Source organism: Rhinichthys klamathensis, unplaced genomic scaffold (genome assembly GCF_029890125.1).
Source record: "Rhinichthys klamathensis goyatoka isolate OS25496 unplaced genomic scaffold, OSU_Roscu_1.1 h1tg000727l_1, whole genome shotgun sequence".
NCBI classification, from domain to species: domain Eukaryota; kingdom Metazoa; phylum Chordata; class Actinopteri; order Cypriniformes; family Leuciscidae; genus Rhinichthys; species Rhinichthys klamathensis.
In genome coordinates this window covers 806,222-833,856 of record NW_026607141.1, presented here as the reverse complement: position 1 = coordinate 833,856, position 27,635 = coordinate 806,222, and the positions used below count along the sequence as shown (strand labels likewise).

The 27,635-nt window shown below is 40.1% G+C and overlaps 4 protein-coding genes across 5 annotated transcripts in view; 1 reads left to right on the top strand and 3 right to left on the bottom strand.

Moving 5' to 3' along the window:
• The window catches only part of LOC130077295 (gastrula zinc finger protein XlCGF26.1-like), a 26,844-nt gene extending 6,727 nt beyond the window's left edge, over nucleotides 1-20,117 (bottom strand). Inside the window, exons 1-2 of one of the 2 annotated variants that reach the window (XM_056242488.1) lie at nucleotides 20,106-20,117; nucleotides 4,049-4,231 (exon numbers count right to left, since the gene is read on the bottom strand). In XM_056242488.1, the coding sequence (XP_056098463.1) occupies nucleotides 4,049-4,154 (106 nt within the window). In that variant the 5' untranslated portion in view covers nucleotides 4,155-4,231; nucleotides 20,106-20,117. Of the gene's footprint in view, nucleotides 1-4,048; nucleotides 4,259-20,105 lie in introns of those variants that run through there. The other variant, XM_056242489.1, reaches the window with a different exon arrangement.
• Nucleotides 1-27,635, top strand: part of LOC130077302 (SLAM family member 5-like) — a 217,424-nt gene that overhangs the window by 84,451 nt on the left and 105,338 nt on the right. The gene's annotated exons all lie outside the window — the stretch shown is intronic.
• LOC130077299 (gastrula zinc finger protein XlCGF7.1-like) overlaps nucleotides 1-27,635 on the bottom strand; it is a 162,236-nt gene that overhangs the window by 116,115 nt on the left and 18,486 nt on the right. The window lies entirely within an intron of this gene.
• On the bottom strand, nucleotides 10,259-27,635 carry LOC130077292 (zinc finger protein 585A-like). Its single transcript, XM_056242486.1, has 2 exons — nucleotides 27,284-27,635; nucleotides 10,259-14,077 (listed from the first exon to the last, which is right to left on the bottom strand). Exons 1-2 carry the CDS (start codon nucleotides 27,552-27,554, stop codon nucleotides 10,437-10,439), a joined length of 3,912 nt encoding a protein of 1,303 aa, XP_056098461.1. The 5' UTR covers nucleotides 27,555-27,635; the 3' UTR covers nucleotides 10,259-10,436.

Sequence of the window (27,635 nt, the reverse complement as noted above, 5' to 3'; positions counted from 1 at the left end):
GTTTTTAGTCTAGATTTAAACTGACAGAGTGGGTCTGCTTCCCAGAATATGTTAGGAAGACAGTTCCAAAGTTTTGGTCCTAAATAGGAAAAGGATCTACCGCCAGCAGTCGATTTTGATATTCTAGGTATTATCAACTGGCCAGAATTTTGAGATCGCAATAGACGTGAAGGAATATATTGAGTTCAGGGCTCGCTCAAGTACTGGGGAGGTGAACCATTTAGTGCTTTGTAAGTAATCAGCAATATTTTAAAATGTATACGATGTTTAATAGGGAGCCAATGCAGTGTTGACAGAACCGGGCTAATATGGTCATACTTCCTGGTTCTGTTAAGAACTCTAGCGGCTGCATTTTGGACCAGCTGTAGTTTGTTTATTAAGCGTGCAGGGCAACCACCCAGTAGAGCATTACAATAGTCTAGCCTTGATGTCATGAACGCATGAACTAATTGTTCTGCATTTTTAATTGAGAACATATGACGTAATTAAGATCTATTTATTGCGGTTCAGCATAACATCATCAGCGTCTTACGTCAGCAGCATTACTGAACGCGGTTTGACAACAGAACTGGAAGAGAATACAATGCTGAATAAAGTCGTAGTTGTTGTTATTTTGGGACCAAAATGTATTTTCGATGCTTCAAAACATTCTAACTAACCCACTGATGTCACATGGACTACTTTGATGATGTCTTTATTTCCTTTCTGGACAAGGACAGTATACCGTACATACATTTTTAATGGAGGGACAGAAAGCTCTCGGACTAAATCTAAAATATCTTAAACTGTGTTCCAAAGATGAATGGATGTCTTACGGGCTTGGAACGACATGAGGGTAAGTCATTAATGACATCATTTTCATTTTTGGGTGAACTAACCCTTTAAGGGCCCGATCGTACCACGGCTTTGGACTATTTTCTTTAATCTTCTTTAAGCGCAAAGGAGCAACCGTGTCTAAAGTGCTGGAAAAGAGAGAGTCAAAAGTTTCTGTCGCAATATCGAGTTCTTCTAATCTATCTGGGATGCTGAGGAGATGAAACTGTTCATGAATATTATTAATAAAGCAATCTTTAGTGGCAGAAGTGATAGGTCTAACATATTTGTAACACGGAGACGGCTTTGCAGCCTTGGCTAAATGAAGTGTACATGAGATTAGATAATGAACCAGGAAGTATGACCACATTAGCCCGGTTCTGTCAACACTGCATTGGCTCCCTATTCAACATCGTATACATTTTAAAATATTGCTGATTACTTACAAAGCACTAAATGGTTTAGTAGGGCTGTGCGATATAGCTAAAAAAATGTTTCACGATATAATGTTTCATAACGTTCGGTTTCGATAATTATTGACATTTTTTATAACCTTTTTTTTTAAAGACAAGTAGAAAAGTTTGAATTTAAACCACAGGTTTTTTTATTTTTTTTTATCTATATAATTATCTATCAAATTCAGCCAAAAATATCTTCTTTATGTCTTACATTAAGATAAAAAAGTAAATGTTAAAGAAACCCTTGAACTTAAATAAAATGTTACAAAATGTGTGCAATGTAAAAGTGTTAACGTAGAACAATCAAGGCAAACTTTGAGGTAGATCAACATCTGTAATAAGTAGGTTCACAAAATTCATGGTTCGGCTCCATACGTCACAGTGGTGTCACGGTTAGGTACGTTTTCGATACAGCAAAAAGAAAGAAATGCCAGAGAAATTTCCTTGTGTTAAAAATAAATAAATATATATATATATATATATATATATATATATATATATATATATATATATATATATATATATATATATATATATATATATTAAAAGGAAAAATATTTTTAAATAAGTGAGTTTTCCTACACATTAAAAAGATCATTTAAATATGATAATATTATAATATAGTATATAATATAGTTTTGACGTGCTTGAAAAAGGCATTATAATTCTTCACGTCTATTGCGATCTTAAAATTCTGGCCAGTTGATAATACTTAGAATATCAAAATCGACTGCTGGCGGTAGATCATTTTCCTATTTAGTAGCACCTGGAACAGCCTTCCTAATATTGTCCGGGAAGCAGACATACTCTGTCAGTTTAAATCTAGACTATAAACACATCTCTTGAACCTGGCATACAAAACGTTATATATTGTTTAAATTTCTTTACAAAATTACAACGTTTTAAAGTTGATACTTTGTTTCATATAAAAAGTAACCTGCTCTGTCTTGTCTGTCAGCGCGTTGTCAGTGTCCTCTTTGCTCCGAGATGTATTTTTCACTGTGTGAGAACATGATTTGTGGCATGAGAGTGGCATGGCTTGTCAGACATAGCAACAGAAACTAAAGTGGGAGGGTCTTTGCGAATGGTAAATTATAAGAAATCTTGGCCAAGAGAGCCTTCTGTACTTTCTCTCACACACACAAACTCAATGTGAAAGAAAGAGGCGTACACATGAACTGACGTTCTAGACCTAAATGCAGGGCTCGACAATAAGGACTGCCCGAACGGCAAGAGTTGACGGAACAGTCACTGTCCTGATCGGGCCAGTGCTGCATTGTCATGAAAGTTTATCATTTACATGTATTAAGCCTTGCCAATGTAAAGAAAATACGAAAGAAAGCTCAATTCGGTACTCATGTCATTGAAAGTGAGCGCCCAGAAAGCAGTGTCTGACAGCATGCAAATACTAAATTGCTTTATCCTTCACATTTTGTGCTTGAACAGACAATTTAGTTTTTATCAATGAGACATTGACTAATTGTTGACTAATGAGACGAGACAAATTATTTTGTAATCATTCCGTTCAATTTCATATATTTTTTAAATAGACTAGAGCAAAGAACATTTTGTCAGAACCTCTAGTTTGCATGTTATTTTGTTTAATTGTCTTTTCTTTTTTCTTTTTTTGAATTGTGGGATAATCGCAATCTCCATTGTACACAGAAAAAATTGTGATTCTCAATTTATCCAGAATCGTGCAGCTTTACTATAAATAGACGCTGAAGCTGCAGCGGAAATGCGTCACTTGTTCACACAATTACTATTTTCTATATGTTGAATGGCACATAATGCAATACATAGGGGATAGGGAACGTGTAGAAACGTTATTTCTTTGATTTTTCTTATTGGTTATTCACTGTCACTTGGGCACAGGTGATCACTTAATAACGGGAGCCAACTTTCTGTTGACCGTATTGTGTTGGGTAAATCATGTCTGCATATGTCAAGCTAAAATAAAAGTAAAAATCAAGCTAAGATCGACAGTCTTCCTTTAAGTAATGAAATGACGACCAAGTGCGAGCCAGTTACGAGCCATCCCGTTACGTAGCCCCTTTGTGGCTATTGGATGCCACGAACAGAACGATTCAGACAGTGTAAATATGCTTTTTATAGGGGCAAATAAAGTCTTGTTTCACGTTAGTGTCACGCGAACCGCAGCAACGCGCACACAGTCTGTACCAGTCCAGAGACACGATAGCAAAGTGCGTGCAGGTCATATGCATGAGTCGGCGCAGACCACAAAACATATCGGACTGAATTCTACACAGAATGCTGTATTTTAAAGTGATAAGTAGGAGATTAGGAGGAGATAAGTAGGAAAAAACGGTTAGAGAGACTTGACTAATGACGAGTAGAAGAGACAAACGTAATAAACGACATAAATGTAACAAATTATGGTTATAACACCGGTGTCATGCACCAACATAAATTACACACTTTTTAAACTACACATTCTCAGCATCATTAAGTTAACTATTTTGCTTTAGTAACAATTTCATATTAAATCTAAAATGGGAATCTATTACACTGTAGCTGTCATAAGCTGTCAAATGCGGCTTTGCTGAGCTCAACGGCTCTGGCCGAGCTGTGACGCATAAACGAAACGCTATTGGCTTTTTTAAAAAATGGGGAGGAGCTGCGCAATATGTCTCAGGCTGTCTTCCCGTTTCAGTGGAGATTACGTCAACACACTGAATAACGCTGCACATTTCAAAGCACCTCAGTGGGCCTTTAAGATGTATAACCTTATTGAAGAATCAAGAATAAACACCAACCTCTTTGTTCTTCATTGTCTTCCTGTTTTATTCTGCAGGGCTCTGGATCACCGCTTTGTTCTTCTGTATCTTCCCGTTTTATTCTGCAGGGTTCTGGATCATTCATGTTTTCAATCTTCTTCACTTGTAGGCTGATGGAAATATTTCAGCATTTATTGGTGAATCGCTGTCGGAGGAGCAGATCTGCAAAAATAAATCAGTTATCAAAAATTTATGCTTTCATTAATTCACACACTTAAAGCATTTTGTTAGTTTACCTATCCAACTATCAAAATTTAAAGTTATTTCATTTGTTTTAAAAAAAAAATCGCATATTTTACATATCTATACTTTGTCTGTGGGACAATCTATTTTTAACATTATTAACCATTTCTGACATGAGGAGGGTTTTCAGCAGCTGTTAATTTAAATCCATCACAAGAGGTACATTAATCTGAGTATGTAGATAAATAGTAGAAGAAAGCATGACATTGGAAACATTTAAATATTGCTTTGTCATACTCTTTCACTTTATTGAAAGAGCTGTTTCTGTCCTTAGAAAAAAAAGCAGCAACAAGTTAATTATATATTTTTATGACTAAGTTATTTAATTTGTTTTAAAACAATTATATTATATATTTTACATATCTATATTTTGTCAGTGGGTCATTCTATTAACATTGTTATCTATTTTTGAAATGAAGAGACTTTTGACGAGCTGTTAATTGTAGCACTCCCTCTTATTAAGTCTAATAAGGAGATTATTTTATTAACCAGTTATAATAACTTCCATACAGCGGCATATGTCCATGTGAACCTAAATATAGTTCAATTTACAACTACAGTCACTGCATATTGTCATACGCCAGCAGCCATATCACCCTGTAGCCCAAGACTGGTTTCCCACTGAAGCTAAGCAAGGCTGAGCCTGGTTAGTACCTGGATGGGAGACCTTCTGGAAAAACCCGGTTGCTGCTGGAAGAGGTGTTAGTGAGGCCAGCAGGGGGTGCTCACCCTGTGGTCTGTGTGGGTCCTAACGCCCCAGTATAGTAATGGGGACACTATACTGTCAAAAAGCACTGTCCTTTGGATGAGACGTTAAACCGAGGCCCTGACTCTCTGTGGTCACAAAAAAATCCCAGGATGTCCTTCGAAAAAGAGTAGGGGTGTAACCCTGGCATGCGGCATCCTGGCCAAATTTGCCCCTTGGCTTGTGTCCATCATGGCCTCCTAATCATCCCCCATATACTAATTGGCTTCATCACTGTCTCCTCTCCACCAGTGCTGCTGTGTGGTGGGCGTTCTGGCGCCCTATGGCTGCCGTCGCATCATCCAGGTGGATGCTGCACATTGGTGGTGGTTGAGGAGATTCCCCCTTCCATATGTGAAGCGCTTTGAGGTCCCAGAAAAAGCACTATATAAATGTAACGTATTATTATAAAATAAATTAGATTATAAACATTTTTATTCTAAGGACAGAAACGGTTATTTCAATACAAGCGCGACAAAGCAATATTTTAATGTTTCCAATGTCAAGCTTCCATCACATTCATCACATACTCAGATTTACTACTTGTGTTGGATATGAATTAAATCTGGATCTGAAATTTAAAGCATCTTCGTGTCAGATTAACCAACAAACAAAAGATAAATAGAGATCAATCCCTATTAATTCCTCTTACAGATCATACTTTGACTTTTGATCAAGTGACATATTAGTAAATATCATTATTGCTCCAAATATAGAAACAATCATACAGACGAACATACAAAAACACACAATAATCGCTCAGATCTTAATGAATTTAACATTATAGTTCCTCACATAGTTGCCTGCAATGCTAAATGTTTGCCAGTCAACAGACGCCAGAAAAGACGCAAAGATAGCTCTGTAGCATATGAATATAGAATACAGAAAAGACCCTGTAAAATGTTGCTTTAACAAGCTGTGTTATTTTTAATAATTGTATAAACAAACGAAGCACAGTGAACTGCTTACCTCACATCAAAAGAGTGACGTCTTCTTCTTGTTTTATGGCGGATCGCAGACACGGTGCATTACCGCCACCTATCGCCCGGGTGGACCATGGACCCTGTTCACAGACTGTGATGACGCGTTTTAACCTGTCCTGTTGCATTGTAAATCCTGCAAAGTTTTTTTGTATTTTTTTTTTTAAGTATGTACATTTATAACACTAGGCTATACTTTGTATTAAATTACCTTTGCATCAAATTACAAAAACACTAGTTAACGTTGCTGTGAGGGCAGTGGTGGATTAATACTGCCTTCACGTAAACAGAATATAGGATGTGCATCAGTGCATCGGTCTTAAAGTGACAGTGCATAATAAACCTAATGCCGTCTGTGCCCTTAATATTAATCAAACAACAAAAGAAAAAGAGAAAAGTATTCACTGCTTTTTAATAAGGATTAATTATATTTCATTTATATAAATAAATATGTCTGCTTGAAAGAATAAAGAATGATGCATGCAAGTTGTTATAAAGAATGCATACATCATTCATTGAAAAGAAAACTGTTCTTCTTTAGGAAAAGTGGTTTCATTTAATTTTAAGATAATTAAGATTTAAAAAAAATTATGTCACTGCAGTTAAATCTGTCTGTATTGCATGTTCAAACTTTAAAATCATCCACATTAACAGGTTAATAGATGTTTTCTCCAGGAGTATATAATGTGTTTGGAAATTTTAGAGAAATTCTAATTTAATGAATTAGAATTTAACTAAACCCATTAGATTTTAGTCGATTTAGTCGACTAAAATTTTATTGTATATAGTCGGATAAAACTAGACTAAAACTAAAACAATTCAGATGACTAAAGCTAACTGGCAAATTTTATTGTATTTAGTCGGATAAAACTAGACTAAAACTAAAATAATCCTGATGACTAAAACTAAATGGCATTTTAGTCCAAAGACTATGACTAAAACAATCCAAATTTGCTGTCAAAATTAACACTATAGCATTAACACTACACAGGCATATTTGCTAGAAACTTGGGACTTTATAATTTCACTCTCTTAAAACTCGTTCTTTCCTCACTTTCTTTCTTTCTGCAACTTGTGTGAATGTGTGTGTGTGTGCATGAGTTTATGTTAGGTATTGTTTTTATGTTAGAATACTCAAAGTCTCGTTCGTATTTAAAGAGAAGTGTTCTTGTGTTCCCCTCCTTGAACTGCCTCCTAACCGTGGTGGAAGGGTTTGAGTACCCGAACGATCCTAGGAGCTATGTTGTCCGGGGCTATATGCCCCTGGTAGGGTCTCCCAAGGCAAACAGGTCCTAGGTGATGGGTCAGACTAAGAGTGGTTCACAAAACCTTTATGACAGAAATTAAAACAAGGACCGTGACGTCACCCAGCATGGCGCAGCTGGGGTCCTACCCTGGAGCCAGGCCCGGGGTTGGGGCTCGTATGCGAATACCTGGTGGCCGGGCCTCTCCCCCATGGGCCCGGCCGGGCTCAGCCCAATGGAGCGACGTGGGGCCACCCTCCCGTGGGCTCACCACCTGCAGGAGGGACCGTAAGGGGCCGGTGCAAAGTGGATCGGGCAGCAGTCGAAGGCGGGTGCCTCGACAACCCGATCCCTGGACACGGAAACTAGCTTTAGGGACGTGGAACGTCACCTCGCTGGCGGGGAAGGAGCCTGAGATTGTGTGTGAGGTTGAGAGGTACCGACTAGAGATAGTCGGGATCACCTCCACGCACGGCTTGGGCTCTGGAACCACACTCCTTGAGAGAGGATGGACTCTTTACCACTCTGGAGTTGCCCATGGTGAGAGGCGGCGGGCCCCCAGCTCAGCCGCCATGTGTTGGAGTTCACCCCGGTGAACGAGAGGGTCGCTTCCCTGCGCCTTCGGGTCGGGGATAGGTCTCTCACTGTCGTTTGTGCCTATGGGCCGAACGGCAGTGCAGAGTACCCGGCCCTCTTGTGGTCTTGGGGAGGGGTGCTGGAAAGTGCTCCGTCGTTCTACTGGGGGACCTCAACGCCCACGTGGGCAACGATAGTGACACCTGGAGGGGCGTGATTGGGAGGAACGGCCCCCCTGATCTGAACCCGAGTGGTGTTCTGTTATTGGACTTCTGTGCTAGTTACAGCTTGTCCATAACGAACACCATGTTCAAGCACAAGGGTGTCCATCAGTGCACGTGGTACCAGGACACCCTAGGCCGGAGGTCGATGATCGACTTTGTGGTCATTTCATCCGACCTCCGGCCGTATGTCTTAGACACTCGAGTGAAGAGAGTGGCGGAGCTGTCAACTGATCACCACCTGGTGGTGAGTTGGATCCGATGGCGGGGGAGGAAGCTGGACAGACTCTGCAGACCCAAACGTACTGTGAGGGTCTGTTGGGAACTTTTGGCCGAGTCCCCTGTCAGAGATCTTCAACTTCCACCTCCGGCGGAGCTTCAACCGGAACCCTGAGGGAGTCTGGAGATATTGAGTCCGAGTGGACCATGTTCTCCACCTCCATTGTCGACGCGGCCGCTCGGAGCCGTGGCCGTAAGGTCTCCAGTGCCTGTCGAGGCGGCAATCCCCGTACCCAAGGTGGACACCAGAAGTAAGGGATGCCGTCAAGCTGAAGAAGGAGTCCTATCAGGCCTGGCTGGTTTGTGGGACTCCTGAGGCAGCTGACGGGTACCGGCAGGCCAAAGCAGACCGCAGCCCGGGTGGTTGTGGAGGCAAAAAAATCGGGCCTGGGAGGAGTTCGGTGAGGCCATGGAGAAGGACTACTGGTTGGCCTCGAAGAGATTCTGGCAAACCGTCCGGCGCCTCAAGAGAGGGAAGCAGTGCCCTACCAACACTGTTTACAGTGGAGGTGGCCAGCTGTTGACCTCAACTGGGGATGTCATTGGACGGTGGAAGGGATACTTCGAGGATCTCCTCAATCCCACCGACATGTCTTCCACTGAGGAAGCAGAGGCTGAGGGCTCGGAGGTGGACTCGTCCATCACCCAAGCTGAAGTCACAGAGGTAGTCAAGAAACTCCTCGGTGGCAAGGCACCGGGGGTGGATGAGATCCGCCCTGAGTACCTCAAGTTTTTGGATGTTGTGGGGCTGTCTTGGCTGGCACGCCTCTGCAACATCACGTGGTGGTCGGGGACAGTACCTTTGGGCTGGCAGACTGGGGTGGTGGTCCCTCTTTTTAAGAAGGGGGACCGGAGGGTGTGTTATTTTATTTTAAGATTTATTTGACAGGGACAAATGCATAAAACATTGCTTTATAATAAATACAAAGTAGATGCCACGCATACAGGCATACAGATGTTCCAACTACAGGGGGGATCATACTTCTCAGCCTCCCCGGGAAAGTTTATGCCAGGGTACTCAAGCACTAGTTTATTACCAGCAGCCATATCACCCTGTAGCCCAAGACTGGTTGCCCACTGAAGCTAAGCAAGGCTGAGCCTGGTTAGTACCTGGTTGGGAGACCTTCTGAGAAAACCAGGTTGCTGCTGGAAGAGGTGTTAGTGAGGCCAGCAGGGGGCGCTCATCCTGTGGTCTGTGTGGGTCCTAACGCCCCAGTATAGTAATGGGGACACTATACTGTCAATTGAGCACCGTCCTTCGGATGAGACGTTAAACCGAGGTCCTGACTCTCTGTGGTCACACAAAATCCCAGGATGTCTTTCGAAAGAGTAGGGGTGTAACCCCGGCATCCTGGCCAAATTTGCCCAGTGGCCTCTGTCTATCATGGCCTCCTAATCATCCCCATATATATGTATATATACCAATTGGCTTCATCACTCTGTCTCCTCTCCACCAGTAAGCTGGTGTGTGGTGGGCGTTCTGGCGCAATATGGCTGCCGTCGCATCATCCAGGTGGATGCTGCACATTGATGGTGGTTGAGGATTTGATGCTATAAATTAACTAGAAGGAAGAGATGATCGGTTCACGAGCAGCTTTACCTGAGGCTCTACAGCGATCTGTCAGACACATTAAACAGCCACAAAACGGTATTTATTGTTTAAATTTCTTTAAAAAAATGACCAAATTTGAAAGGTGAGGCTTTGTTTCATATCAAAAGTAACCTGGTCTGTCCCGTCTGTCAGCGCGTTGTCAGTGTCCTCTCTGGTCCGCAATTTTTCACTGCGTGAGAACATAGTGTGGCGTGAGAGCGGCGTGGCTTGTTTTCTTTTTCTTTTTCAGTTCTGAGCAGTTGGCTTATTGATGACTTCTGAAGCCGAAAACCGGAAGGAGATTGGTCAATTCAATTTACTCAAAGTTTATTACAAAGAAGTTTTCAAGTTTCCTTGTTTTATTTATTAGTTAGAATGGGTATAACTCAACAATTTAAATAATTGCAAAAGCTGAATAAGTGATCAAAGCCTACTGATTAATCTTTGAAATAATCAAGCAGTTGATTAATCATTCTAATAATTTTTGATTAATCGATTATCAAAATAATCTCTGATGCTGCACTATGCAGCATCACACCTGGAAGTACAGGATCAGAACTCAAACTACTTAATGTATTACCAGACATGCATTTTTTTTTATGAAAGATTAGAGAAGATAATTGAGTGAAACTCTTTCCACATGAATGGCAGTGATACGGCTTCTCTCCAGTGTGGATCCTCTCATGTATTTTCAGATATATTGACCGTTTGAATCTCTTATCACAGAGAGAACACTTATAAGGTTGTACTCTAGTGTGAACTGTCTGATGCACTTTCAGTTCACTATCTGTAAAAAAAGTCTTGCCACAGTCCGAGCAAACATGATCCTTCACACCACTGTGCCTTTTCTGGTGTAATTTTAAAGCACTCGGCTCACTAAAACTCTTTCCACATAATGAACACACATGAGGCTTCTCCTTTGTATGAATTTTCAGGTGGTCCTTCAGGAAATCTGCCGTAAAAATGTTTTTACTGCACTGGTCACTGTTACATAGTCTTTCTCTAGAATGAGCACACAGATGTACTTTAAAAACACTTGATTTTCTGAAACTCTTCCCACATTGATCACATGTGTATGGCTTCACTCCGGCGTGTCTTTTAATGTGTACGTTAAGGTTTCCTTTATGTGTGAAACTCTTCCCACATTGATCACATTTGTGCGGCTTCTCTCCAGTGTGGATTTTCATGTGTTCGTTAAGATTTCCTTTTTGTGTGAAACTCTTCCCACATTGATCACATTTGTGCGGCTTCTCTCCAGTGTGGATTTTCATGTGTTCATTAAGATGCTCTTTTTGTGTGAAACTCTTCCCGCACTGATCACATGTGTGCGGCTTCTCCCCAGTGTGGAACCTCATGTGTTTGTAAAGGGTTACTTTATGCGCAAAACTCTTCCCACACTGATCACATGTGTATGGCTTCTCCCCAGTGTGGCTTTTCATGTGTACGTTAAGGTTTCCTTTATGTGTGAATCTCTTCCCACACTGATAACATGTGAATGGCTTCTCCCCAGAGTGGATTTTCATATGTTCGTTAAGGTTTCCTTTTAGTGTGAAGCTCTTCCCACACTGATCACATGTGTATGGCTTCTCTCCAGTGTGGACCCTCTCATGTATTTTCAGATATACTGACAGTTTGAATCTCTTGTCACAGTATGAACACTTGTAAGGTGTCTCTGTAGTGTGAACAGTCTGGTGCACTTTCAGTGCACCATCTGTAAAAAAAGTTTTCCCACACTCAGAGCAAATATGATCCTTAACACCGCTGTGTCTTTTCTGGTGTATTTTTAATGCACCCATCTGACTAAAACTCTTTCCACACAAATAACAGACGTAAGGCTTCTCCTTTGTATGAACTTTCAGGTGGTCCTTCAGGAAATCTGCCCTAAAAAATCTTTTACTGCATTGGTCACAGTCATATAGTCTTTCTCTAGAATGAGTAAGCAGATGTACTTTATAAACACTTGATTTTCGGAAACTTTTCCCACATTGATCACAGGTATACGGCTTCTCTCCAGTGTGGATTCTCATGTGATCAGTAAGGTGTCTTTTTTGTGCGAAACTCTTCCCACATTGATCACATGTGTGTGGTTTCACTCCAGTGTGGATTCTCATGTGATCATTAAGGTTTTCTTTTCGTGTGAAACTCTTCCCACACTGATCACATATGTGCGGCTTCTCCCCAGTGTGAATTTTAATGTGTTCAGTAAGGGTTGCCTTATGCGCAAAACTCTTCCCACACTGATCACATGTGTACGGCTTCTCCCCAGTGTGGCTTTTCACGTGTACGTTAAGATTTCCTTTATGTGTGAAACTCTTCCCACACTGATGACATGTGTACGGCTTATCTCCAGTGTGGATTTTCATGTGTACGTTGAGGTTTCCTTTTTGTGTGAAACTCTTCCCACATTGATCACATGTGTACGGCTTCTCCCCAGTGTGGATTCTAATGTGATCCTTAAGGGTTCCTTTTTGTGTGAAACTCTTCCCAGACTGATCACATATGTGTGGCTTCTCTCCAGTGTGGATTTTCCTATGTTTATTAAGATTTCCTTTTTGTGTGAAACACTTCCCACACTGATCACATGTGTACGGCTTCTCCCCAGTGTGGATTCTCATGTGATCCTTAAGGGTTCCTTTTTGTGTGAAACTTTTCCCACACTGATCACATATGTGTGGCTTTTCTCCCGTGTGGATTTTCATGTGTTCATTAAGGTGCTCTTTTCGTGTAAAACTCTTCTCACACTGATCACATATGTATGGCTTCTCCCCAGTGTGGATTTTCATGTGATCATTAAGGTTTCCTTTTTGTGCAAAACTCTTTCCACACTGATCACATGCGTATGGCTTCACTCCAGTGTGGATTCTTATGTGATCCTTAAGGGTTCCTCTTTGCGTGAAACTCTTCCCACACTGATCACATGTGTGCGGCTTTTCTCCAGTGTGGATTTTCATGTGCTCATTAAGGGTTGCTTTATGAGCAAAACTCTTCCCACACTGATCACATGTGTGCGGCTTCTTCCCATTGTGGCTTTTCATGTGAGCCATAAGGGTTTCTTTTTGTGCAAAACTCTCCCATGACTGATCACATGTGAACGGCTTCTCTCCAGTGTGGATTTTCACATGTTTGTTAAGGTTTCCTTTTTGTGTGAAACTCTTCCCACATTGAGCACATGAATACGGCTTTTCTCCAGTGTGGATTCTCATGTGTTCGTTAAGGATAACTTTTTGTCTGAAACTCTTTCCGCACTGATCGCATGTGTGCGGCTTCTCTCCAGTGTGGATTTTCACATGTTTGTTAAGATTTCCTTTTTGTGTGAAACTCTTCCCACATTGACCACATGTGTACGGCTTCTCTCCAGTGTGGATTCTCATGTGTTCGTTTAGGGTTCCTTTTTGTGTGAAACTCTTATCACACTGATCACATGCGTAAGGCCTCTCCCCAGTGTGGATTTTCATGTGTTCATTTAGATTTCTTTTTATTGTGAAAATTTTCTCGCAATGTTCACATGTGTACGGCTTCTCTCCAGTGTGAATCCTCATATGTTCATTAAGGATTACTTTTTGTGTGAAACTCTTTCCACACTGTTCGCACGTGTACGGCTTCTCACCAGTGTGGATTTTAATATGTTTGTTAAGGTGTCCTTTTTGAGCAAAACTCTTCCCACATTTATCACACGAGTACGGCTTCTCTCCAGTGTGGATCCTCATGTGTTCGTTGAGGATTACTTTTTGTCTGAAACACTTCCCACACTGATCGCATGCATGCGGCTTCTCTCCAGTGTGGATTTTCATATGCTTGTTAAGGTTTCCTTTTTGTGTGAAATTCTTCCCACATTGAGCACATGCGTACGGCTTCTCTCCAGTGTGGATCCTCATATGTTCGCTAAGGGTTCCTTTTTGTGTAAAACTCTTCCCACACTGATTACATGTGAAAGGCTTCTCTCCAGTGTGAATTCTCATGTGAAGTTCAAGACTTTGTTTGTACAGGAAACTTTTTCCACACTGTGGGCAAGTAAAACATATTTTGTCTCTTCTTTTCAATGAGGGACTCAAATATTTTTCTTCAGTTTTGATTTGTTTCTCTCCCACTTCAAACAGTTCTTCGATCTCCTTGTTCCCTTCTATCAGGTCTAAAATGAAAGTAAAACAAGTTTAAAAAAGTAAATCAGTAAATCATAAAATAAAACAAAGAAAGAAATGTGAAAGGACATGTGAACCCTGACATAATAGTAGAAAATATGAACATGTTGATGCATTCATTTGTATTTGGTATATTTATCTTCCAAATATAATTTTTTAAAACATTACCAGCATAAATTACAGGCTTTGTAGTGAGAACTATTAGATATGTTTTATTAACTGCATTTTAGAAGTCAGGGTTGTAACATGTTAAAAAATGTAGTAATATAGTTGCAAAGATAGTAAATCAGACATAAATATAAATATAGCTGCAAGCAGCAATTATCGGGGTCAAGCTCAAAGAACACAATAAATCATGCCAACATGGCTGGGAGCATCAGACCAACTGCAACAACGAGCAATTAAATACAGTTTAAGATGATTTTATGCAAAATGGCTGCAAAATTATGAATACAACCACTAGTAATTTGATTTAATGGTTTATCACTTTTGACCAATAGGTGGTTCTGTGGCCAAATTGATGTGTTGTGGTTAAGATGAGGTGACAATGAAACATGCAACGTTTGGTGCCAATATGCCAAAGCATTGCAGAGATACAGCCTCAGGGTTGTTTTATCATAATGCCTCAAATTTGTTGCTGCGGTATATGAAAACTATTTTGTCCATCGACACGAAATCCATAACTTTTGTAGGCACAGTCTGAAGATGATCTTACTCGAATTTGGTGAAAATCTGACAAATGGTCTAGGACAGCGGTTTTCAATAGGTGAGGCGCACCTCCCAGGGCGGCGCCAAAGAGCCACAGGGGAGGCGCGACACGCGAAGAAAAAATAACTCTGTATGCAGCTCTATTAATATCGCAGGGCTTAAAGTATTCCGGCAATGCATGCGATACATTTTTGTATATGATCATGCTCTTATTCACGCAAACGCTTTTAAACCATTAATTCGCGACAAGACAAAAGAGAACGCACTGTCAGTGAATGTCCTCCTGACACACACACACACACGACGCACAGAAAGACGCGCCAATATTGAGTTCTATTTCGCGCTTGAACGAACAATAACCCACACATTTATGCTAAAATGTCCGTTTTGTCCAGTATCCTCACAAGAACAGTCTTAAATGAGTTAAATAAAATCTTAAATAGAAGTATCATCTCGAAGTCACCAAAAGGGTATTAACTATGCATTGGAGGGTTATATTAATCATTTTATTGTTGAGAAGGTCGATAATAAGCTTCAGCTCCAGGCAAAAATTTACAGGTCACAGCGTAAACGTGATAAACCGCATCTCGTTGCCATCACCATCTCAGACAACAAGATAGAGGATCAGCATTGTTCATGCACTGCATTATTTACATGAATCATTCAGCACAACATTGCTAACATTTGTTATCTCGGTTATTTACATACGTTAATGAAGCATGATGTTCAACGCAGCTAGAAGTTAACGTTACGTGAGAGATGTTAAAGATAACGTTCAAATCTAGTTCAAATACGTTGTTGACTTAGAACAGATGTAGACATCCCTGTTTAATTCTTGTTTAATTTATCCACGTTTAGTTGGTCTTGTGGTCTAACGTTACCGCATAACTTAATCCAGAGCAGACACTTATCTCGAGATGTGGTTTGGGAAAGGGTAAAAAATACACACCGTCGCCCAGCCTCTCGGGATACCTAGTGTCGGAGTTGCATGTACCCCATGCACACCGTTTGACCATTTTAAACTTAAAATGACAAGAAAAAACATATAACAACGGGTGAAAACTGACTAACTGCAATGCATTTCAATGGACGTGGAAGCAGAGAATGTCCGAGTGTATTGGGTTAGCTATGCGCACTGATTGGCTCATCGTGTTTGGGGGTGTGGCTTAGCCATAGGTCAATTGTGTGTGCGTGTATTAGCTTTAAAATGCATCGTTTCCTTGTCCCAAGTCAACAAAAGTCAGCATTAATGGAGGAGACAGGACCCAGCAAAAAACTTAGGAAATATGATCCTGAGTAGTCGGGGTCGTAGCCGCAGTGTGTGGTCTGCAAGGAGGTGCTAGCAAATTATAGCATGAGACAATGCAAACTTCAGCGTCACATTGAAACTATGAACACAAATTTAGTGAACAAGCCAGTTGAATTCTTTGAGAGGAAGCGTGATGATTTGCAGTCACAAAAAAGCATAATACAGTTGTTTGGCACTATTAACATGAAGGCAACAGAAGCATCTGTCACGTATAGGGAAGGCAGGCAAACCCCATAACATCGGCGAAACATTGCTACTCATTGCATTACACATGTTAAGCATGTTTTGTTGACTTGTGGTTAGGCCTACTGATGTTCAGTGATTTTAAAAGTAGCCTCAATTAGGCCTGCATAAAGTTGGAAATGATTTGCTGTTGCAAAGAATAGTTTATGAATGCACTTTTAAAAAAGTTGTGGAAATAAAATGTCTTCAAATAAAATATTAAAATATATTTACAGGGCTCGGCTGTCCTAACCCACTGTAAGGGGAGGCTCACATTCACCCAATTTGAAAACCCCAGGTCTAGGAGTTAGAAAAAGTAGGTTTTTAAAGAAAATCAAAATGCGGACAGGAAGTTTGTCCAACAATGGCAAAGTTGGTATCTAAGTTCTCGGCTTGACCTACGGAATCTATTGAGACCAGTTTCATTCAAATAGGCTAATTTGATCAAAAGTTATTAGCATTACTGGAAATTTCATTATAACTTTTGACCACAAGGTGGCGCTGCCCCGAAACTTTTGGAGTACTGTCAAGGCATGGTGCCGAAGATACATACCTAGTTTCGTAACGATACACCAATGTATTCGTAAAATATAGCATTTTACGACAAAAGTCATAATAGCCGACACCCAAATTGTCAACAAAGGAAAATTGGGTATCGTCTAACTCTGCATGATGTAACGAATCTAACAAGACCTGTTTTTTTTTTTTTTGGCCTAAGTGTTCAGAAGTTATAAGAAAAAAGAGCCATTTTTCATATATCCTGACCACTAGGTGGAACTGCGCCGAAACTGTGCAGGACCCTCAGGTCATGGTTGTCATAACAGACACCAAGTTTGGTCAGAAAACGCACAATAAGGACTCGATCGGGCCAGTGCTGCATCGTCGTGAAAGCTTATCATTTGCACGTTTTTAAGCCTTGCCAATGTAAACATTCTAGCGCAAGAAGACGCGATAGAGAGGTCAATTTGGTACTTGCAGTTTGTGAACACATTCGAAGCCCCCAGAAAGCATGCGAATACTGAATTGATTTGTCTTTCATATCTTGCAGTTGAATGGACAATTTCACAAAAAATTTCGTCGACATGCCTGTCTTGGTGAGCTTTGGTTTGGCTTGCATTTTAGATTTCTTCTAGCAATTTGTGGTTAGAAGGAACCAAAAAATATAATAACCAGATATGATCTTTGAACATGAAGCTCTTTAAAAAAAACAAAAAAACATGTCCACATATGTGGACACTCTGTCTGTATCCACAGAAAACAATCAAGACACCATTGAGTAACAAAGTGCAAATCTCTTTTATTTACAGCCTGAGCTCTGTGCCTGAACATTTTTCATTGTTACTGTTGCATAAATAACTGTTTCAATTTCTGAACATGGATATGGAAAAACTAAATTTATAAGAAACAAGCTATCATATCCAAAAAACCTTGACAACTAGCTTGTTTCGTTTATGCTTTTTTGTAACACTCCAAAACTTCAACTTCTCCAAACTAGGAATGTCCTTTTTGTCTGTGGGAACAGTAGATCACACTTAACTGCTGTGAAAGACTGTATAACAGTTGCGTGCAGCTTGCAAGCACAAGAACACCTTGCATGTTACAAATCGGACTCAAGTTTTCCAAGAACAGCCCAAAACTTTAAATACCCCAAACTAGTAATGTCCTTTTTGTTTGTGGGAACAGTTGATCACATTTAACCCCTGTGAAAGACTGTGTAACAGTTGCGTTCAGCTTGCAAGCACAAGAACACTTTGCATGTAACACATCGGACTCGAGTTTTCCCAGAACAGCCTGTCGCTCTGCAGCACGGTGCATTCTTGAGGTTGACCACCTCTGGAAGATGTGCATTAGCTCTTCTGCAGACTGAGATGTGGGGCACTTCCTTCACAGGGCGCTTTTTCTCTGGCTCTGAATGGTCTGTGTTGTCTTCCTGTTCTGAGAGGTCTGTACTGTCTTCCTGTGCATTGTTATACTGGGCCAAGAATGTCTTAGACACTTCCATTCGGAATTCAAGAAATTGCATGATGCCCTTTCTTGGTGTGCCGTGTACTGTGTGGTCGTGGCGGTACAGTAGCCAGCTGTTGGCTAAAGCAACATCTAAAGTGCATGAGCATCCGAAGCGTCCACTTCTTGGTACAGACACTCATTCTATAGTAGCTGATCATCCAGTCTGTGAGGTCAACCCCACCCATCTTGTTGTTATATTCACAAACAATACTTGGTCGTCTGATAGACACATCATGTTTCTGTTTCTTGTCCCATCGCTGGCAGGTGTCTTCAGGCTGTGCATCATGGACAACAGACAGCATCAATACTGGCTTGTTGTCATACCACTCTACAACACAAATTTTCCCATCTTCAGTGGTAACTTGTGCTGAGATACCTCTTCCATTATTTTTCATTGTTTTGTCACTTGGTAGCTTCTGCACTGCTTCGGAAACCCGATTCTTCAATAATTGTACCAGTCAGCTACACCTGCTTCTCCATAATTCGATTCACAGCTTTGATGGATGTAAAGAACCAATCGCAATACACATTTGTACCAGGATGGAGAGTTTCAGACAGACGATCAATGACCAAACCTCCCAAACCCAGTTCACCTGGTTCCTGGACCTGTGCAATCAGTGCATCTGCACCCTGATATAATTCAAAGTCAAGCACAAACATAGTTTTTCATGCCAACTGGATTGGGGCTTCATTGGCAGATATTGTCCACAAGGACAGGCTCCTGTAAATGGTATAATTTGAATAGAAACGCTCTTGGGTCTTGTCTGAGACCTACAGCCTTTCAGAATGCGGTCAAGAAAATACCTCACCTTCCAGAATTTGTCACATTCCCTCAGGTCTTCTGGAATGTCATCATCAATGACCACCTTTATTGATTGCCTCAGTTTGTAAAATCTGACGAGTTTGAATCTTTCTGTGATGGCTGGGAATCTTAACGCGCTGGACCAGTACATCCTGATCTGTGGGTAAGGGACACAAGTAGGGGTGTAACGATACACAAAATTGACCGTTCGGTTTTACCACGGTTTTGACGTCTCGGTTCGGTTCGGTTTAGAAAGCTAAAATTGCTTCTTTTTTTTAAACAGTGGTTTAACGAAAAAATGGTCTTTCTTTAAATTAATTCAATTACAATTAAACGTTTCACAAGGATTAAAAAAAATCTGCTAAATCTGTAAACTATATAGGGAGCCGCACATTACTATAACATTAAAGGTTGTAGCCTAGACTTTTAACCTAAATTCAGATGCTATTTATTTTTTAGATATAATAATCAACACACAACACATTGTATGAAAACATGTAAACTGAACATAAGGCAGTTTTTGCATTAACTTGTGTTTTTACTCTAATTTGTTATTGAAATATAATAATTTACACAGTTTTCATTTTCATGAAAGATATTTTAAACATACATTAAATAATCAAGATATCATTAACAGGTTAAGTAAAATATAATATATAGGCTAACATGGTGCATTTATTTAGTGCAAGAGTTCATTTATAGGAACCAAAGTTGTGGACACTGAATCACTTGCCTGTTGAGGTAAATATAATGCTAGTGACAAGCTATGCTGTTTTATTGACGTCTTTCCGCTGCTGAAACACCGATTGAGCGATTACACGAGTTATGATGCCTTTCAGTAAGTATACTGCATCTTTCAACATACCTTCAGGTGTCCATTCTGTAACTGAGGAAGAGATGATCGCGTTTACCCGCGCGCCACGCTGCCGTTTGAAATGAGGAGCTTAGTAGGCATACAGCGATCTGTCACGCCACATCAAAGAGCGCCAAAACGCCATTTATTGTTTGAATTTCGTGATCAAATAGACAGAATTTGAAAGATTACACCTTGCTTATTATCGAAAGTAACAAAACCGGAAGGTTGGTGGTTCAATCCTCGGTACCACCTGACCAAGTGTCGAGGTGTCCATGAGCAAGACACCTAACCCCAGCTGCTCCCGACGAGCTGGATGGCGCCTTGCATGGCTGCCGTCGCCCGTCGGTGTATGAATGAGTGAGTGAATGGGTGAATGTGAGGCAAATTGTAAAGCGCTTTGGTGGCCATTCGGTCTGTGAAAAGCGCTATATAAATGCAGTCCATTTACCATTTACCAAAACACGGAGCTTGTTATTTGGTGTTAATGGTGGTTATTAGGCTACAAAACTGAATTTGTTGTGTACTGTACACAAGACATGAGGTCCATTGAGCCGGGCTGGGCGGGGCCGGGGTAGCAGGGGGCGGGGAGGGGCGTGTTCGGTACGCAATGAGAGTATCGCGATTCGAATCGTGTGTTCTGTATCGCGGTTTTTCGGTTCGGTTCGAATATCGTTACACCCCTAGACACAAGACATCAAAATTGAGGCACCAAAAAATGTATATCTCGTCAACTGATGTGCTGAGTGCGTACCCACTCCTAGCTAGTGTTGTAGCATTGGAGCAGTATACAATCAGTTTCATTAAATCTTTATCAATATACTGGTTGACATAGTCCAGTGTGGCCCAGCCTTCTCTGTCCTGCTCAGTTTCCTTCTCAGGCTCAAACTGGGCTTGGTTTGGGGTCAATTGAGCAGCCTTCCAGTGCACTCCTCGTCCTTGCTTGGGTTGTCCTTGAAAGCTTGGTCCTGGTGTTGGCTCTTCAGGATCATCGTTTGAGCCATCAGACTCAACCCGCTTAGTCCCATGTCTGGGAGTGTGCAAAATGGCAATGCTACGGTCTGAACGATAACCATAAGTTTCACCACGGAGACGTTTACGTCCCAGGCTGGCCTCAGTGGACTGTGAAGTGGGGTCTTCATCACCTCTACTCTCCTCCTCACTGCTGCTTGGCCCCTTTTGTGGAGGATGGTAATCGAAATCCTCTACGGGGTTATCATTGTCAGACAAGTCCTCTACCTCGGAGTTGTCCCCGGCAATTGACTCCAGTACTATTCCAGTGCCTTTGACATTGGAATACGCTCTGGAAATGATATCATAAAAAAAAATAAATAAAAAAAAAAAGTTATTTATCACACATGCAATAGCAATTTATACTGTTGTAAACTATTGTAAATTGATGTTTTCAAACAAATTCTTCCCAAACTACGTTTTCACAGTAACATTTTTTGCTAACATTTTTAGAGTAATGTTAAAGATTAGTGGACCTCAAGTTTAGCGGCATTGTAAATCTTTACTGTTACAAACATTTGTCAAATTTTCATGCCATATTAATCATACGACACTATTATGCATAACTTAAGAATCAACAATGAAATTTTATTAGATTTTTTTTACCTTGTGGACGTTTTGGTCTGGTGTGGCTGCCTGACTTTTCAGATGTGTTCTCCGCCATCTTGAAATTTCTATTTAAAGTGTTTTCTCTTCTGACATCACCAGATGGCAGTGTAAGTGTCCACGTTTGTGTACAACAGGTTCCACTTACACAGAATCAAGTATTATGGTGCACACAACCAAAAATGTGATGTCCACGTACAGTATGTAGATGCCAGGTCGCAGGAGGTCATATAAAGTATGTATTTTATGTCTTTTATTTATTTTTCTACACAGCACTTTGATCCGGTTGTTTTAAAGTGCTTTATAAATAAAGTTTGATTGATTGATTTAGATTAAAACTTACAGTCTCTCACTTCCGCCAATAAGGGTGAACGATTTTGATGACATCAATCTGCACTTTAGTTTCTCATCTGATTTCTTGTCCAATCAAATGCTCTCTAGAATAGAAAGTGTCCCGCCCCCTACACTATAAATAGACGCTGAAGTTGCGGCTGAAATTGGTCATTTGTTCACACAATTACTATTTTTTATATGGTGAATGGTACATAGTGCACTATATAGGGGATAGGGGACGATTCAGACAGTGTACAAATGCTTTCCATTGGGGCGAATTAAAGAGCAACGTGCAGGTTGAATTTATAACTGAATTAATACTTGACATTGTCTGAAGAGGTCTTTTAAAAACACATATGTAGAAATTACTAATGAAATCTCATTTGATGTAGAAATTTTGATGAAAATGTGCTAGGCTCTGGAATACGCCTTTCCCGCTAGCAACGCGTCATATGACGTAGGCCGAGGCAAATAAAAGCTCGCGTTCAGCTGTAGTAAGAGCGGTAGTGAGAGACAGAGAAAGTTTTAGATCGAGTTTTAGAGATGCCATAATGGTAAATTATTGTGTTTGTGCTGGTTGCACGAATTCCGGTCTGTCAGGATAACGTGTCCATCATTTTCCTTCTAGGAAAAACAAGGCTTTTCGTTCTTGGGTGCGTTTTGTGCAGGTGAAGAGAGCAGACTTCACTGCCGCGTCTGTCACCACACACTCGGTCGTTTGTAGCGCACATTTCACTCCGGAGAATTATAGACCTGGAGATTTTTTGCATCACAGACAGATGGTTTAATTAATACGGCTTCGCAAACATTGCATTTTGCTGTCTTGCTCTGCGGTGTGAAGTATTTACACACAGCGAACATGTTATCCTGCTTGCTGGCTGCAAACTGCGGAATGGATTTCCTGAGGGGGGGTCTCTGTGTCTCATTGAGCCGCTCCTCCGTTCAGGAAATCCATTCCTCAGTTTGCAGCCAGCTAGCAGACTAGCCGGCGGGAATCACTTTTGGAGTCATTTCAGCAGGATATCGGATATCTCCGCAGGTTGGATCGGGAAAATCCGATACATGAATTACGCTGGTATCGGTCCCGGTCCCGATACTGGATCGTATCGGCCCCATCCCTACCTGTGGGCCATAGGCATGCTCGTCTACATCGGAGAACTCGGTTTCTTCATTCACATCCATTGTAACCTGAGCTTGAACTTGACCAGACTCCCTCGCCCATCGTCACTTCCGGTTAGTGCTTTATAGACGCGGAAGTTATTTTATCACAATTTATCTCAAAATATCGTTAATGGCTAAATATATATTACTCCAGTTCAGAAAATCTAGTTGTTTTATCATCAACATACACTATGCCAGAGGTGGAAAGTAACGAATTACATTTACTCGCGTTACGTAATTGAGTAGTTTTTTTGTGTACTTCTACTTTAAGTAGTTTTTAAAATCTGTACTTTTACTTTTACTTAAGTACGTTTTCTTTGAAGTATTGTACTTCGCTACATTTGAAATCATATCCGGTACTGAGTAAAAAATAATAATACAAGAAAAAAAAAAAACCACACTCTGGAAACCTACTGCATTGATTGAAGGGCGGGAGAACAAACGCGCAAAAAAGGTGACGCAGACCCAGCTGAAGCTGAAACCGAAGCGCCAAGCGAATGGCCAGCCCAGTATGAAAATACTTTGTAGAAAAAAAGCGTGGTTGTCCTCGAGGATAGATATCCAATTTGCAAGAAATGTGGACGCAAAGTGGCTGCAAAAGGAGGATATAGGACACCATCCCTCCTGCAGATAAAGGTATGTCCCGATGTACGTGATGCAGAGGGAACCCCGAATCCAGTCATGAAAATTAATTTCACTTAACGCAGATGTCACGTAAAACACGCAAAATAATGGATGGATGAATACATGGAAAGTAGAACTGTGCAATAAATCCAATCGCGACATGGTCTGTGAATATTTAAGCTAAGCACAAATACTGCATGTAAATATAACCCTATTTGTTCTGCTGAGCTGCGCCACTTTGTCTACTACATACTCAAGTACGCGTGACATTCAGAGTCTCACAAACAATTTGAGGATATGAATACATGAACATTTCCAGAGCTGCTCTGAGAGAACGCCTAAATGAGCATTTTCATAATTTTATTTGAGATAAACCATTGTCAAATACACTTTGAAACACTTTTTTTTTACACTTTTGGTCTTCACTACAACCCGTCAAAATAAAAGTTTGGTTTTACAAGGAGAAATTAGGACAGAAATATATTACTATTATAGGGATACAATATAACGTAGCCTACTTCTCTAAATAATAATAATAACAACAATAATAACACATTTTATTTAAACATTATTTAAAGGAATATATTTTTTGTCCATGGTTTAATTTAGTAAATCTGTTTTCGCAGCGCTTCCCCAAAAAATAAAAGGACATAATTTTAAATTTACATTTGATTACAACCGTTTTTGATAATATATTTGGATTAAATCATAAAAAGAAACATTAATTTTCTGAATAAAATTTCATAGGACAATATTTTTCTTAAACATTTTAATAAATTATTAATGTTAAAATTAAGTTGTTAATCTAATTCATTATTAATTATCAAATTTAATTGATTAGACATGTTTTATTGAAATTTGAATAAACAAAACAAACAAATGGTTTCAAGTTTGTTATAATAAAAGCATTTGTTCAACCAAAAAAAAATCCTGTTTTCATTAAAGGGGCACTTCACCTCTGGGAAGATGAATGTGTATGTAAAATGGGTCATTTATGTTGAAGAAATGTGAAATTATTTTTTAATTTGGAGCTTTCTAGACTGAGAAAAGCCAGAAAATGTATTTTTGGCTTATGTGGATGAAAGACAACAACTCCCAGAATGCAATTGCTTCGCTGCCCTAGGAGGCCATGCCTACCGGTAACAGAGCGCAGTAGTTAAACAACAAGTCTAGGCTAGTGAGTCTCCGTGACGGTCTGCCCGGGATTTCGAGATTGCCCAAAATGTCCGGGATTCGGCTTTTGCGTTCTACAGTCGCCGTTCATTATGTTTACTTTGGCGAGCAGGACGAGTGAGGGCCGCGGGAGAACGTGGCCCTCACGGAGGAGCGGGAATTTTCTCAGCAATGTCAAAACACACGAACCGATCACATGTTTAGCGTTCATGTAAACACTACATTCAGATTCACCAATCGGAATGAATTCAGTTAGATTAAAACAAAAGGTGTGCATGTAAACCATAGGTTCTCAAAGTGCGGCCCGCGGGCCAATGGCGGCCCGCCGAAACCTTTCTGGCGGCCCGCGATAACATCTGTAAAACTGTTAAAACTATTGCTTTGAAAAAATGAATATCTCCGTTTAGTGGTGTTTAGCGGCATCTATAGGCATAAGCGGTAATTACATGGTCCGACCGACCGATCGCACTTGACCTCACTCCCAAGGCCACCAGGAACAGTGGTTGTCTACACAGGAATAGGAATCGTGGCCAACCGAAACCAGCACCACAAATCCCATTGCAATTTAAAAGGGTATGTTGACCAAGTAATCAATATTCAATGTGACTTAATAATAATCTTAACAATGTCAAGCTTATTAATAGCCGCGTTTCCATTACCTTTCAAAATGTTCGCGGGCGCGAACACTTGCATTTTCCTATCAACAGTGGAAACAACTTAAACTAGTCTATCATTTCTGGTCATACAGAAAATAATAATGCATTATTCGCAACTACTTTTATTTGTGTAAACTCATAACAAGAAAACGTGCTTTTGTAAAATAAAATAAAACAATCAGTAGGCCTAGCCTAGGCTACTACGCGCTTTCATGATCTCCGTGAACTGGAGCGCGAGAACTGAAACAAAATATAGCCTATGTAGGCTAAAGCTTAAAATGTGCACTTTTAAACAAACAAACTCGAATCGAAAGCAAATACCTGATTATGTAATCCGTATGAAAGGTGGATTTCTCTCTAAAAGCGCATCTGCTTAACAGCGGAGATGGAGATATGTTTTTAGCCGACACTTAGAAAACAATAGTTTATTAATAAACAATTAAAATGCCTCGCTGTTTTTTCAGACGCATTTATTATCATTAGCCTATAACTCACCTATAAATCAGGCTAGATCAGACACGTACAGGCTATATGGCTCTTCTCATTCATCACTGCGGGAAAAATTTCAATTCCAGGTTCTAATTTGGCCTTAGAAAACCAGTAAAATCGACATGTTTTCCATATTAATTTGTGAATATTTAAAATGTTTAATAAAGGGGCAAGAAGTCATTTAAACAAAAATCTGAAAAAGTCTGTCGATATTTACTTTTTTTGCGCAGCAGTTGGTGAAGCCAGTTCAAATTAAAATTTTGTTCAACTTTGCGTTTTAAAAAGACAACAAACGTTCATTTTTCGTTTTTCAGTTACGGGTTAAAAAAGATAGATAATAATATGCAAATCTGCAATAATGGAAACGCGACTGACAAGCAATGATAGAAATGAATGATGATGATGACTTGTTTGGTAAGCTTCTATTTTAAAAGTTTCTTTCTCTCCCCCCAAAAATGTTCACAAGTTTTGCCAGGTTTAGCCTCAGTTATGAATTAAAATGTGTTTATTGCAACTAATGTAAACTGTAGAGATGCAACCTGGTCATTAAAATAATTTCAAATGGGATTTTCTTTTCAGTTTTTTTTTTTCTTCGTTTTCTCCCCCGCCACTTTGGCGGCCCTCAGTTCAATGTTGGGTTCCTAAATTGGCCCTCACCTATCAAAACTTTGAGAACCCCTGATGTAAACAATGAATGGAAAATTCGAAAATACTACAGGTTTTCTACTGATACAAAGCTTAATGCTAAATCCTGAAGTGACCCTTTAATTTAACTGTCATTTTAACTGATGATAATAATAATAATACCCATAATTTAATAATACAGTTTATTTATTTAATAATTGATTAATACTGTAAACCGTGATATTTTCTGAGACGTTATCATACTGTGAAAATCTCATACCATTACAAGCCTACACGGGAGAGTCCCCCACCCCCGCTGTTAAAAAAGTAACTCAGTAACTTTTACTCTGAGTAAATTTTAAATGAGCTACTTTTTACTTTTACTTGAGTAGATTTTTAGACCGGTACTTTTACTTGTACTTAAGTAAAATTTCATTGAAGTAGTAGTACTTTTACTTAAGTAGAATATTTTATTACTCTTTCCACCTCTGCACTATGCTATATAGGGGTCTCCAACCTGCACGTTGCTCTTTAAGTCTGGTTTTACGTTAGTGTCAGGGGGTGGAACTGCACGATATGTTTTATAAACTTAATAAAGAATCAAGAATAAACACCAACCTCTTTGTTCTTCAGTATCTTCCAGCTTTATTCTGCAGGGTTCTAGATCAGCTCTTTGTTCTTCAGTGTCTTCCTGCTTTATTCTGCAGGGTTCTGGATCAGCTCTAAGTTCTTCAGTATCTTCCTGCTTTATTCTGCAGGGTTCTGGATCAGCTCTTTGTTCTTCAGTATCTTCCAGCTTTATTCTGCAGAGTTCTGGATCATTCATGTTTTCAATATTCTTTCGCAAACTCTGTTCTTCACTTGTAGACTGATGGGGATATTCCAGCATTTACTGGTGAACTACTGTGGAAGAAACTTCACTGAAGGTGAATTACTGTGGTAGGAGGAGCTGATCAAAAAGCAAAAATAA